Source organism: Myxine glutinosa, chromosome 7 (genome assembly GCF_964187855.1).
Source record: "Myxine glutinosa chromosome 7, kmMyxGlut1.1, whole genome shotgun sequence".
NCBI classification, from domain to species: Eukaryota; Metazoa; Chordata; class Myxini; order Myxiniformes; family Myxinidae; genus Myxine; species Myxine glutinosa.
The window spans coordinates 36,018,620-36,033,619 of record NC_136267.1 but is presented as its reverse complement, the minus strand read 5'-3'; the positions used below and the strand labels follow the sequence as shown (position 1 = coordinate 36,033,619).

Here is a 15,000-nt window from a genome sequence, read left to right as displayed (position 1 = left end):
GCCATTTTGAAGCCAAAACGACGTTGAAGAAAGCAGACTGTTTGGCAAAGTGCCAGGTAAAGTTTAAGATTTCAGAATGCCTCACAAATTCACCGCCTTTACCGTTAGTCCAGTTCACAAGCTAATTGTGTGGAGACAATGCAGATATGCTGAATAGTGACTTAGTAATTGGTATTGAGGTGGATTTTGATGTGAAATGGTAGCAGTGGCGCATCATCTTGGACCCACTGAATGAAATATGTCTTTACCATTATCTTTACCGTTACAACGTGGGATAACGGTAAAGACACCAAGTTAATGGTCGGGACATTTCAGGCCTACTTTTCTTCCTACAATCCCGGGGTAGGAGACTGTTTCACAGCACCACTTGGTTGTCTGCGGCACAAGGGTGAAAGGTGCGAGGAGAGCTCGGCGGGTGAAGTACCAACCGAGAATGAAGGTGTGGAGGTTGAAAGAGGTGACAGTAAGGGAGGCATTAAAAGAGAGGCTGAGTAGGGTCGAGGATGATGTGGTTGAGATTGAAAGTGGTTGGATGTCAATGAAAGCTAGTCTGTTGGGAGCCGTTGGTGAGGTATGTGGATGGACAAAAGGACCACCGAGGCACTCGGAAACATGGTGGTGGGATGATGAAGTTGGAAAGAGGATCGACGAGAAGAGGAAGAAGTTCAAGGAGTGGCAGAAGGCGAAGGGTACGGGAGCAGAAACAGCAGAGCATGAAAGTTATAAGGCAGCCAGGAAGGCTGCAAAGAAAGAGGTAGCAAAGGCGCAGGAGGCATGTCGGAAAATGTTCGGAGAACGCTTGGATTCGGAAGACGGTCAGAAAGCAGTATTCAGGATTGTAAAGCAGATAGCGAAAGAGAGGTGTGATGTGTTGGGGGTGAGTTGCTTGAAGGATGAAGTGGGACAAATCGTTGTCGACCCAGATGGAATTAAAGGAAGATGGAAAAGATATATGGAAATGCTGTTGAATACAGAGAATGAATGGGATGGCAACATAGACAGTAACCCAGTTTTAGGACCGGCAGAGAAGATAACTGAGAAGGAAGTTGAGGAAGCGATAAAAGCAATGAAGGGTAGAAAAACGTGAGGGCCGACGGGAGTTGTGGGAGATATGTTGAAGGCAGCAGGAAGTTGGGGTGTGAAGAGAATGACAGAGATCTGTAAATCTGGTGGTGAAAGAAGGCCGCATTCCAGTGGATTGGGAACTGAGCACCCTCGTCCCTCTATACAAGGGGAAAGGTGACCCTCTGGAGTGTGGCTCGTACCGACCGAAAAAGTTATTGGAGCATGGAATGAAGGTATTGGAAAGGGTGTTGGAGAGGAGGATAAGGAAGAAAGTGAAGATCGACAAAATGCAGTTTGGATTTATGCCAGGAAGAGGCACAACAGACGCGCTTTTCATTGTGAGGCAGTTGCAGGAGAAGTACATGGAGAAGAGGAAGAAGTTGTTTCTTGGGTTTGTTGATCTGGAGAAAGCATTCGATAGGGTTCCACGCAAAGTATTGACATGGGCATTGAGGAAGTTAGGAGTGGAGGAATGGTTGATCAGAGTAGTGATGGCAATGTACAAAAGAGCGCGCACAGCTGTAAGGACGAAGGACGGGAACAGTGGTGAGTTTGAGGTGAAGGTGGGAGTGCATCAGGGGTCGGTACTAAGTCCACTACTATTTGTAGCTGTGATGGAGGTGCTGGCTCAGAACGTAAAGGAGGGTTTACCGTGGGAGTTGTTGTATGCAGATGATCTGGTGTTGATTGCGGAAAGTATGGATAGACTGAAGGAAAAGATGGACAAGTGGAAGGAATGTATGGAGACAAAAGGTCTGAAGGTGAATATCGGAAAGACCAAGGTGATGGCAAGTGGTAAAGCATGTGGGGAGGTGGAAAGAAATGGGAAGTGACCATGTGCTGTGTGTAGGAAGGGTGTCAGAGTGAACTCCATTCAATGTACAATGTGCGCCGAGTGGGTTCATCAAAAATGTAGTGGTCTGAGAGGGTCATTAACCAGTGTGGCAGCTACATTCAAATGTAAGGTGTGCACAGAGGGAGCTGCAGATGGAGGAAATGTTGAGTTGGATCTTGGAGACGGCATGAAGCTGGAAGGTGTGAAAACATTTTGCTACCTCGGAGACATGCTGAATGGAGAAGGTGGATCAGACTCAGCAACGGTTGCTCGAGTGAGATGTGCATGGAAGAAGTTTCGGGAACTGAGTGGCGTGCTGATGATGAGGGGAGTGTCGTTGAAGCTGAAGGGAAAGGTGTATGCTGCATGTGTGAGAAGTGTTATGATATATGGGAGCGAAAATTAAAAACACCTCACAGCCACAAAACACGAAATTAAAAACACTTCACAGCCACGAAACACGAAATTAAAAACACCTCACAGCCACAAAACACGAAATTAAAAACACCTCAGCCACAAAACACGAAATTAAAAACACCCCACAGCCACAAAACACGAAATTAAAAACACCTCACAGCCACGAAATTAAAAACACCTCACAGCCACATGATTTAAAAACACCTCACCACCACGTCATTTTACACCTCACCACGACATAATTCAAAATATCTCACCACCACGTGATTCAAAACCATCACCACGTTATTAAAAACACTTCACAACCACAGAAATAAAAGTTTCAGGGAGTAGTACAGTGACAACAGACACGACCCAGATATGTAGCTATATAGATAAATAAACCTGAAAATCGCAGAGCCAGAATTATTTTTTGGTCTGGGAAGCCCATGCGAGGTATCTTCTTCGTCAGCCTCTCACAACAATGGGTGAATATGCGATCTTTTTTTAAAAATTCGAATTTTGCCAAATCTGTTTTATTTGTTTGTTAATATACCTCAGTCATTGACAAATCTGGAATTATAATTTTATTTGAGGTTCAAATTAACCCGGGACATTGTGTCAAACGATGCCTGCAAGTCTGTACATGTGATAAATAATTAATCGTCCACAGTCGAAGACTCTTCTTCTTCACGCAATAACAACTTCCAGCTTCCAGACCGTACATCCAATCATCCTCAAATTTTGCACACTTGTTACTCTTCATGACTTTTACTACAGTATGAAGTTTCACGTCGATCAATGAAGTGGTTCAAGAGATATAAATGTTTTTATTATTTGCGTTTAATTAACGATATCTGCCAAATCACGTGACCTATCGCAAATTCCAAAAGGGCATTTTAGTAGACTGATATGCTGAACAGATTTGTGAAGTTTCCCCTCTATTGGATCATAAATGAGGGAGGAGCTAGGTTTTAAATGTTTGTGCTTAAAAACGTCATAACTCTGAAACCATGTGATGCATGACGTCATGCTCGCTGACTTTTTTTGTTCGTCATGGGTATGCGATTCTGCCTGCAAAGTTTGGCCTCGATCTGTTCAGGCATTTGAGAAAATTGGATTTTAGTGTTTTTCACTCAAAACAATGTGGCGGCCGAACCATGTGACCCGTGACGTCATAATTACCATTAAAATATTCTGCAGACCGAGTCCTCCTGTGGTAAAAATTTGCTCTCAATCGGTCCAATTATTGCAGAGAAAATGGTTTTTAAAGGAAAACAGAAAAAAAATCCCCAAAAAACTTCCTGGATCCAGAATAATTTCCTGAGTTTCACCAAAAACTAATCAATTCTTCCTTATCTCAAGTGCAATCATCCCACCAACTTTCATCCAAATCCGTTCAGAACTTTCCCAAATATCTTGTTCACAAACACACGAACACACACACGAACACACACACACACGCGAATGCATTACTCCCTGGCGGGAGTAAAAAGAGGAGTTCTTATCAAACCTCAATACTATTCGCAAAATAATAATTGTATATGCCCCTGGGGTGGGAGTCCAGAGGTGGGGTTGAAGGAGGGAGAGGAAGGGGTAAGGTGGAAGGAGGGAGGGCAAGGCGTGGGCATCTGGAGGGAGGGCAAGGCGTGGAAGTATGGAGGGAGGGAAAGGCGTGGGAGTCCTGAGGAGGGAAAAGGGGTGGGAGTCCGGAGGGAGGGAAAGGCGTGGGAGTCCGGAGGGAGGGAAAGGCGTGGGAATCCGGAGGGAGGGAAAGGCGTGGAAGTATGGAGGGAGGGAAAGGCGTGGGAGTCCTGAGGGAGGGAAAGGGGTGGGAGTCCGGAGGGAGGGAAAGGGGTGGGAGTCCGGAGGGAGGGAAAGGCGTGGGAGTCCGGAGGGAGGGAAAGGCGTGGGAGTCCTGAGGGAGGGAAAGGGGTAGGAGTCCTGAGGGAGGGAAAGGGGTGGGAGTCCTGAGGGAGGGAAAGGGGTGGGAGTCCTGAGGGAGGGAAAGGGGTGGGAGTCCTGAGGGAGGGAAAGGGGTGGGAGTCCTGGGGGAGGGAAAGGGGTGGGAGTCCTGGGGGAGGGAAAGGGGTGGGAGTCCTGAGGGAGGGAAAGGGGTGGGAGTCCTGAGGAAGGGAAAGGGGTGTGACTCCTGAGGGAGGGAAAGGGGTGGGACTCCTGAGGGAGAGAAAGGGGTGGGACTCCTGAGGGAGGGAAAGGGGTGGGACTCCTGAGGGAGGGAAAGGGGTGGGACTCCTGAGGGAGGGAAAGGGGAGGGACTCCTGAGGGAGGGAAAGGGGAGGGACTCCTGAGGGAGGGAAAGGGGAGGGACTCCTGAGGGAGGGAAAGGGGTGGGACTCCTGAGGGAGGGAAAGGGGTGGGACTCCTGAGGGAGGGAAAGGGGTGGGACTCCTGAGGGAGGGAAAGGGGTGGGACTCCTGAGGGAGGGAAAGGGGTGGGACTCCTGAGGGAGGGAAAGGGGTGGGACTCCTGAGGGAGGGAAAGGGGTGGGACTCCTGAGGGAGGGAAAGGGGTGGGACTCCTGAGGGAGGGAAAGGGGTGGGACTCCTGACGGAGGGAAAGGGGTGGGAGTACTGAGGGAGGGAAAGGGGTGGGACTCCTGAGGGAGGGAAAGGGGTGGGAGTCCTGAGGGAGGGAAAGGGGTGGGACTCCTGACGGAGGGAAAGGGGTGGGACTCCTGAAGGAGGGAAAGGGGTGGGACTCCTGAAGGAGGGAAAGGGGTGGGACTCCTGAGGGAGGGAAAGGGGTGGGACTCCTGAGGGAGGGAAAGGGGTGGGACTCCTGAGGGAGGGAAAGGGGTGGGACTCCTGAGGGAGGGAAAGGGGTGGGACTCCTGAGGGAGGGAAAGGGGTGGGACTCCTGAGGGAGGGAAAGGGGTGGGACTCCTGAGGGAGAGAAAGGGGTGGGACTCCTGAGGGAGAGAAAGGGGTGGGACTCCTGAGGGAGAGAAAGGGGTGGGACTCCTGAGGGAGAGAAAGGGGTGGGACTCCTGAGGGAGAGAAAGGGGTGGGACTCCTGAGGGAGGAAAAGGGGTGGGACTCCTGAGGGAGAGAAAGGGGTGGGACTCCTGAGGGGAGGAAAAGGGGTGGGACTCCTGAGGGAGAGAAAGGGGTGGGACTCCTGAGGGAGAGAAAGGGGTGGGACTCCTGAGGAAGAGAAAGGGGTGGGACTCCTGAGGGAGAGAAAGGGGTGGGACTCCTGAGGGAGAGAAAGGGGTGGGACTCCTGAGGGAGAGAAAGGGGTGGGACTCCTGAGGGAGGGAAAGGGCTGGGGTGGCAGTCCGGAGAGTGGTGGGGTGGGAGGAGGGAGGGGCAGGAGTCGGGTGGGAGTCTGGAGGGTGGGGGTGGAGTAGGACGAGGAGGGAAGTGGTGGAGTGGGAGTGTGGAGGGAAGAGGGAAGGAAAGGGTGGAGGAGGGAGGGGAATGGGTGGGGTCTGGACAGAAGGGGTGGAGTAGGAAGAGGGAGGGATGCGGACTACACCAGGTACTTTTTCTTTAGCTACCCCCACCTCCCTCATTCTCCCCCCTCCATTGCTCCCCATCCTCCTCCCTTCCCCCTCCTCTCTCTCTCTCTCTCCTCCTCACTCCCTCCCCCTCTTCTCTCTCACCTCCTCTCAATATTCCCGGCACAAAGTGACTCTGCATTGCACGGCAAAGCCGGGTATCTTTGCTAGTGCTTACCTAAAATGGGAAGACAGAACATACAAAGTGCTATTGTTCTACAATGATAAAATATATATACATAGGAATACCAAGAAATAAAATCTGACATGTATGCACTCTTGCCTCATATTCATGCTTTGAACTCAAATCCAAAATTTGAGTATACAGTCACATGAAAAAGTAAGTACACACCCCATGTAAAGTTTTGACCTTTTCAACATACACCTATTTGATCTTCATTTCAACAATATTGATAGATAAAGGTGATATAATATAACAAATATCATGAAACATTTACATTTTGTGGTCCATTGTAGAATTTAAATAAACATAAATGCAAATTTCGCATGTGGAAAAAGTAAGTACACCCCTACATTTATCACTACTTCAAATACCTAAAATTAGAATCAGGTGCACCAGCTCAGGTGCAAATGATCAGAACATCGTTAGAGAGGATCTTGGAGGAACCTGTCTTATTTAAACCTCAGACATTTAGTTTGGTTTGCTCTTTGTTGTTGAAGTGTGCGGCGTCACCATGCCTAGATCAAAAGAGCTCTCTGGGGCCTTCAGAAAGAAGGTTATAGATGCCTACGAGTCTGGGAAGTGATTTAAAAATATCTCCAAACAATTTGAAATCAATCATTCGACTGTCTGGAAGATCATCTACAAGTGGAGAAGATGCCAAACAACTGCCAACTTGTTCAGGCCAGGCCGCTGTGGAAGTGTAAAATTTATCAAATCAAGTAATTTCTATGAGCCACAACCTGCTTTCCTAGTGTGCAAGTTTTTTTGTGGTTTCCATGCAGAATCTGGGATTTCCTACAGTTGGCAAGTTATCTCCGACACTGACCAAATTCGTTGCTCGAGAAAAGTAAAATGCTTAGTGGGGGCAATGGTAGACCACATATTGTCATGACAAAATCATTTATGACTGAGGGTAATATGATTACAAATAGGGTTTTTGGAAATAATGTAATGTTAGATCGAGTATGTCTTATTGAGTTATATAAGCAAATTGAAAAGATATTGTTTTCTTGGTAAATAATTAAATATAAATCCATGTAGGCTAGCTCTCTCTGGCTCTCTGATCCAAGAGATGATTTTGACATGAGGGAAAAGATGAGTTTGCAGATTGAAAAAGGATGTGATTGTCATAGCTACTGAATGACCTTTTGATTAAATAAGGACTTTCTTATTGTATGCCTGTTTTTATTGATTTCTAAATATTAAACCATAAAGTTAATGTCCCTGCAATGGCGTTATAAAACGTTGCTGCAAAGTTATAATAACGTTAACGCAACGTTATGATTGATAGAGTCTTGGCGCCGAAGAGTCTCGACCAACACATTCTTCTCATTAAAGAATTTGAAAATGCAGATCTGCTCTCAGCAGGGAGTACTCTCATCTCAATATTTCACTCGACCAATCACATTGTATCCCCCGATCCTTGCTCCCTCCCACCCAAACTTTACCCAACCAATCCGACTGCTCTCCTCCCCTCTCTTCGCTCCTCCCCCCTCCACTTGCTCCTCCCAATTCAAATTGTATAAGAATCAGAACTGATGTCCAAATTGCAGGATTAGCACTGGAATTGTAAGATGTTGGGTTGTTGTACTTTAGGATTTTCACTAGGTTTGTAATGCTGTACTTAGGATGTTTTACTTGGCTGGTCGATTCTGTATGTTTACACTGTATGTTAACTGTATTCTATGCATGCTGGTGTTTGGTATGACATTTCTTTGTGCATCTCCACTGCACCAGGATTTCACTTGGGACCTTCTGTGAATCTTGCAATGTAATTTGTGAATTGTAATATGCTCTTCTATGGATTGATAAAGGTTATTGTTTCTTGCTGTGTATTTCCTTGTAGACAGAAAGTGTTGTCCTCCTCGGTAATTAAAATTTGTGATTCATCTTCTGACAAAGGTTATGGACATTGAATTTTTGGTTCATCTATTACATACTACTGTAGGAAAATATCCCCATCACCGCCCCAGCAAGTTCAGCCCGAGAGCAGACCGCAAGATGCTGAAAGAAGTCTCTTAGAACCCCCAGAATGTCATCACGGGACCCACAGGTAGCTCTTGCCACTGTTGATGTCAAAGTGCACGAGTCTACCATTAGAAAGAGGCTGCACAAATTTGATCTACATGGGAGGTGTGCCAGGAGGAAACCTTTGCTGTCCAGAAAGAACATCAGGGCAAGACTAAAGTTTGGCAATGAACACCTAGGCAAAGACCAGCACTTCTGGAACAATGCGCTCTGGACAGATGAGTCAAAGGTAGAGCTATTTGGCCACAGTACCAGAAGACATGTTTGGCGAAAACCAAAGACAGCATTTGACCACAATAACCTGATACCAACTGTAAAGCATGGTGGTGGAAATACAGTGGAACCTTGACTTACGAGTTTAATTCGTTCTGTGACCGAGCTCGTAACTCAAATTGCTCGTTTCTCAAATCAAATTTCCCCATTAAAATGCATTGAAATGCTATTAATCCGTTCCAGCCCGCCAAAAACCACACCAATTTTTTTTTAAATATACAGTATATATAAAAATATCTCGCGCTTTATATTTCACCTGTATGCAGCATACAAGTTGGCAGGATGGCCTGGACTGGAGGTACGCACACTTGACTCTAAAGTCTAAACTGTCCAGCCTGGGTTTGAATCCCGACCCAGCTATAACCTGTCATGGGTGAATCACAGGCAGGGTGATTCATCAATGTGTGTACCGCTAAACTGGGCGCCCCGTTTGCGTCCCATTAGTTGTTGGATGTTAAGGATCTCACCGTGTTTTCCACAAAGAGAAGGCGAGCTATCACCGGCACTCTGAACAAGTTGTGGCCTGGCATGCTCTTCTCCTCTGTCGTTATATACGTCCTCCTCGGCATCTTTTTCCAGAAGAGCCCTGTCTCGTCACAGTTGAAGATTTGCTGGGCGATGTATCGTTCGGCTTCTATCAGTTCGGCAAAAGTTATAATAAAATCTTCAGCTGCCTTCACATCCGCCTCACCAAGTCGACAACACGCACACCTCGCTCATGTTTTTCGACGATTGCGTATTTTATATCCAAGCACATCATCCTCTTCTTCTTCTCAGTACCGTGTTTTCCACAAAGAGAAGGCGAGCTATCGCCGGCACTCTGAACAAGTTGACGGCAGAGATACTGTACTTGCACGGCAAGATAACCACGTGACCAGAACCCACCTGGTGGCGTAAACTCAAAATAACCAACATGCGAAAACAAAAATGCAGCGCTATACGACAGAGATACTGTACTTGCACGGCAAGATAACCATGTGACCAGAACCCACCTGGTGGCATAAACTCAAAATAACCAACATGCGAAAACAAAAATGCAGCGCTATACGACAGAGATACTGTACTTGCACGGCAAGATAACCACGTGACCAGAACCCACCTGGTGGCGTAAACTCAAAATAACCAACATGCGAAAACAAAAATGCAGCGCTATACGACAGAGATACTGTACTTGCACGGCAAGATAACCACGTGACCAGAACCCACCTGGTGGCGTAAACTCAAAATAACCAACATGCGAAAACAAAAATGCAGCGCTATACGACAGAGATACTGTACTTGCACGGCAAGATAACCACGTGACCAGAACCCACCTGGTGGCGTAAACTCAAAATAACCAACATGCGAAAACAAAAATGCAGCGCTATACGACAGAGATACTACTGTACTTGCACGGCAAGATAACCACGTGACCAGAACCCACCTGGTGGCGTAAACTCAAAATAACCAACATGCGAAAACAAAAATGCAGCGCTATACGACAGAGATACTGTACTTGCACGGCAAGATAACCACGTGACCAGAACCCACCCGGTGGCGTAAACTCAAAATAACCAACATGCGAAAACAAAAATGCAGCGCTATACGACAGAGATACTGTACTTGCACGGCAAGATAACCACGTGACCAGAACCCACCTGGTGGCGTAAACTCAAAATAACCAACATGCGAAAACAAAAATGCAGCGCTATACGACAGAGATACTGTACTTGCACGGCAAGATAACCACGTGACCAGAACCCACCTGGTGGCGTAAACTCCAAATAACCAACATGCGAAAACAAAAATGCAGCGCTATACGACAGAGATACTGTACTTGCACGGCAAGATAACCACGTGACCGGGTGGCGAAAGCTCGTAACTCAGATCTCAGCTCGCATCTCAAAGCAATAAACCGCCCGAGCGACGGCTCGTATCTCGAAAAACTCGTAAGTTGGGGCACTCGTAAGTCAAGGTTCCACTGTATTATGGTTTGGGGCAGCTTTGCTGCATCAGGGCCTGGGCAGCTCACCATCATATAATCCACTATGAATTCTTCATTGTACCAGAGGGTGCTTGAGGATAATGTGAGGCCATCTGTCGGAAAGTTGAAGCTCAACCGAAGGTGGACCTTGCAAAATGACAATGACCCTAAACATACCAGTAAATCCACCAAGGAATGGCTGGAAAGAAAGAAATGGAGGGTTCTGGAATGGCCAAGTCAAAGCCCGGATCTAAATCCCATAGAGATGTTGTGGGGGGATTTGAAACGAGCGGTGCATGCAAGAAACCCCTCAAACATCGCACAGCTGAAAGAATTCTGCATGGAGGAGTGTGGAAAAATTTCTCCCAGTCGATGTCAGAGACTGGTGGACAGTTATAAGAAACGCCTACTTGAGATTGTTTCTGCCAAAGGGGGCAATACCACCTATTGGACCCAAGGGTGTACTTACTTTTTCCACATGCGAAATTTGCATTTATGTTTATTTAAATTATACAATGGACTACAAAATGTAAATGTTTCATGATATTTGTTATATTATATCACCTTTATCTATCAATATTGTTGAAATGAAGATCAAATAGCTGTATGTTGAAATATGTTGAAAAAGTCAAAACTTTACATGGGGTGTACTTACTTTTTCACGTGACTGTATATAGCAATAATAACAAATTTGACTTCACTATTCCAATATTTATGGATGGCACTGTATGATGGAGAAGAACAAGTGTATCATATGTGATGGAGATACAAGGGTTGATATGCATTCTTGAAATGATTTTTTTTTAATTGAAATAAATGGATTTTAAAGGTTGAAGAATTATTATTTTTTCCCAGAAGTTTACCATTGTTGAATGTTGATGCAGCGACTTATCCACCACCTTATTTAACATGTTACATTTGATATTCATGCCAGTGTGTGTTCTTTGTGACTTCCTTAAAAACAGTACGTTTCTTGGTTGGCAGTCAAACAAAATTGAAAATCATTCCAGATGGGCAGAGTAAAAACATTATCTCATTCCTCTCTGACCATGCACAATTGGGACGAATTCAGAGCCAAAGTCTTGCTAAACTACAGGTTTGTTATCCGATTCATGTTCACAATTTAACATTCAATTGAAAATGAGTTGTTCATCAATTAAACTGACATTCGTAGACAGGACAGATAGAAGTTAACCAATTGCTTAACCTAACTATTCACTTCACATGCACGGGGTAATAAAAATAACAACTCAGCAAGCTGTTTGCTTATTCAACCCCAAAGTCGTCAAAAGACAACTTAGATCCCTTCGACCCATCAGACCTTTTAAGACCATTAAGACAATTTAGACCCTTAGATAATAAAAAAGAACTCCCCCGAAAATAGTGTTTGATGATCTTTTCCATGCACCATTTGCGTCGCATCATAAGTTGCAATGACAAAATGAAACTGATATCCCAAAGCAAAGCTGATGCTGAAAAGTGAACCAAACTACTGATCTATGGATCATCGAATGAGAAACTACAATGAAATGCCATGAGAAATACCAAATGAAAATTGCCGAAAGCAACGCTATGCGGAGTATAGAGAGAGGGGGTAGGTTGGGGGCTGAACAAGCGATAGGTGCCTGGAGTTGGTTGGTGGGCATGGAAAGAACTTCTGTGATCTTCCATCAGGCGGTCGGCCCAAAACATGGCTAAATCCATTTCCCAGCCAAGCTTCCATAATATAATCTCACTCCCAAAGCAGTACTTCGGAGGTAAAACACACATACATGGATTGGAAATCTTCGCTGGTGGAATGGAACGTGGTTGTCAAGGTTACCAGCTCCACCTACTGTGATCTCTGTTCACTGAATATTTACACTGATTTCCCATTTCTACTAAAACACACTCCAAAAAATTGCTCATTCGAGGCGAGACATCTATAAATCCATCGATGATGGGTACCATACTCGTGAGGAATAAAGATGAAAATCTACCCTTCACCCACATACGTACTTGTCTGCTTAAGACGCAGGAGTATCGCTGGACTTTCCTTACGTTCTCTTCCAGTTCCCAGCAGTTCCGCGTCTCGTTCATGTTCCCGTCTCTCTTCCTCGATCTGTCGCTCAGCCTGTTGGTAGATACGTAGCAGCCGCTGGCAGAGGATCTGGTGAAGCCTCAGCAGTATGTACCAATTGTTATTCACGAAGAAAAGGTTGTAAACGAGGTCCATGCCTTGCAGCTTCTGTGCGTGTGTGGTCTGGAACAACAACTTGTGCTTTGTAGGACTGTTTTCAACCTTCCCCTTGCCTGGACCACAGTTTGCTGGCCCATTGGTTTTACCACTATCCATTTCAATTTCCTCTGCCTCTTCCTCTCCATTACCACTGCCTTCCTCAACATCACTAAGCTCCCCCCGCGGCCCAAAGAACAGGTCTGGTAGGAGATGGTGGACAATCTGCTTGATCTTGTGCTTGTCTTCTGCTTGTATGCCGCTCTGCCGTTTGACATGATGGATGATGAGTGAAGCTGCATCCTCGAGTACCTGCTTGTCCTCGTATTCAAAAGAAAGATGTGGTCCAGGTGCTGGAAGATTGCCCTCTACAACCTGTTCCTGCTGCTGCAAAAGGTTCAGACAGAACAATGACATTTTTTGGAAAGTAATCACCAAAACAAATGTCACTACAATTTCTCAACCTTTATTTGTATTTCATAAAGTGGATGGAAGCTCAATAATTTAATCTTAAACTGCTGTTATGCTTACAGCTGTTAAATAGCATCGCCAAGAACAAATTTCACAATAAGAATAGCAGGTAAACCTACCTCATCGAATATTGTTTCAATCTCATTGAGAAGGCTTTTGGAACGCAAAGCCTTTGTATCATTCTGTTTGAAGTTGATGCCCTGGTGATCAAGCGACTTCAGATGATATTTCTCATTCTGCTCACGCCAGGTCTTGTTGAATCCACGTTGTGCCTCACGCCATTCCTCATCCTTGCTCTTCAACCTGGAGTGACACAATCTCCCATCTTAACTTCCTGTGACTCATTGTATCATCACATGCTAGAGGCAAGAAGTTGGAATGTTATAACGAGTTACCTTTTTAGTACAACAGGCACGGCCACCACAGGGTTTCTCTTGAGTGCATCAATTATCTCACTGGCTTTTTCCCCATATAGCCTCTGAACAGCTTTGCGGTGGACCACCTCTGAGGAGCCCCCCAAGCAGGCATCTAGGTGGAAACGATTTTTGTCCTCTTCAGACATACGGGACATCTTTCGCTGAATGACTTCCAGCACGCGGATCGTTGCCAGGTTAGTTTCCAGCACATAGTCCAACTTGAAAAAAGAAACATGAGGAGGTAGAAAATAAGAGAGACTACGTTTACCATATCCATCAGTTTATTGTCAAAGGTTAAGCAATCAATCACATCCAAGTCTGACCTCAAAACGTTCATCCTCACAGCGGTAAATGTGCTCCTCATACTGAGTCTTCTTTGAGCTCACAAACGTCGAATCTTCAGACCAAGATGGAAATGAGACCCATGTGTCATTCAAGACCTGAAGAGAAAGAATGAAAGGGATTCAATAGCAAGTAACACAATGGGCCGATAGGATCACTCAGACGAGAGGTGGCATACACATCTTGTCTTGGAGCAATTTTCAGCCTGACTTTAAAACTGTCACTCAATTGCTTCAGAGGCAGACAATTGCATAATTGTATGTGTCAACCTATGTGACAAGGTTACACCAGGTGCCCCGTCTGCTACCACGAACTGGTGGACATTAAAGATACCATTGTCAATTTTATGCAGAGAAGGCCATTGCATACTAATACTCTGACGAAATTACAAATTCCTGCATTAATGTAGAGGAAATGCAACTGCAACACAGCCACAAAACCCAGGAATGATACACCCAGCATGCAAAATTCAAAATCAAATCCCAGGCCAATATATCCAACACACAGTATATATATATATATACGAGTGGGGTCACCCGTGGGAATCCCACGGGCATGGACGTGTGTGACATTTGGACATCTTGATTTAGATGCTGCACATTAAATTTTACAAAATGGTTACTGGCAATTCATCAGATCGAGAAATGGTGTAATGAACACAATTTATTTATTTCACATATTATGTGACCTCTCACTCCTCTCCACCTTCACCCCTCTCCAATCCCACTCCTCTCCCCTCCAATACCTCCTCACACTCCCCTCCAATACCTCCTCACACTCCCCGCCAATACCTCCTCACACTCCCCTCCAATACCTCCTCACACTCCCCTCCAATACCTCCTCACACTCCCCTCCAATACTTCCTCACACTCCTCTCCAATAATTCCTCACTCTCCCCTCCAATCGCTCCTAACTCTCCCCTCCAATCGCTCCTCACTCTCCTCTCCAATCGCTCCTCACTCTCCTCTCCAATCGCTCCTCACTCTCTGCTCCAATCGGCCCTCACTCTGCACTCTCCAACCCCTTGCTCCTCGCTCTCCAACCCCTCCGTCCTCAACCCCTCGCTCCTCCCTCTCCAATCCCTCGCTCCTCCCTCTCCAACCCCTCGCTCCTCACTCTCCAACCCCTCGCTCCTCACTCTCCAACCCCTCGCTCCTCACTCTCCAACCCCTCGCTCCTCACTCTCCAACCCCTCGCTCCTCACTCTCCAACCCCTCGCTCCTCACTCTCCAACCCCTCGCTCCTCTCTCCAACCCCTCGCTCCTCTCTCCAACCCCTCGCTCCTCACT

At 46.1% G+C, this 15,000-nt stretch overlaps 1 protein-coding gene across 3 annotated transcripts in view; it reads right to left on the bottom strand.

The window, feature by feature from the left end:
* SIN3A (SIN3 transcription regulator family member A) overlaps window positions 1-15,000 on the bottom strand; it is a 146,866-nt gene that overhangs the window by 20,859 nt on the left and 111,007 nt on the right. For 2 of the 3 annotated variants that reach the window (XM_068104292.2, XM_078781485.1), the window contains exons 12-15: window positions 13,693-13,809; window positions 13,349-13,587; window positions 13,073-13,256; window positions 12,266-12,869 (exon numbers count right to left, since the gene is read on the bottom strand). In XM_068104292.2, the coding sequence (XP_067960393.1) occupies window positions 12,266-12,869; window positions 13,073-13,256; window positions 13,349-13,587; window positions 13,693-13,809 (1,144 nt within the window). The remainder of the gene's footprint in view (window positions 1-12,265; window positions 12,870-13,072; window positions 13,257-13,348; window positions 13,588-13,692; window positions 13,810-15,000) is intronic. The other variant, XM_068104293.2, reaches the window with a different exon arrangement.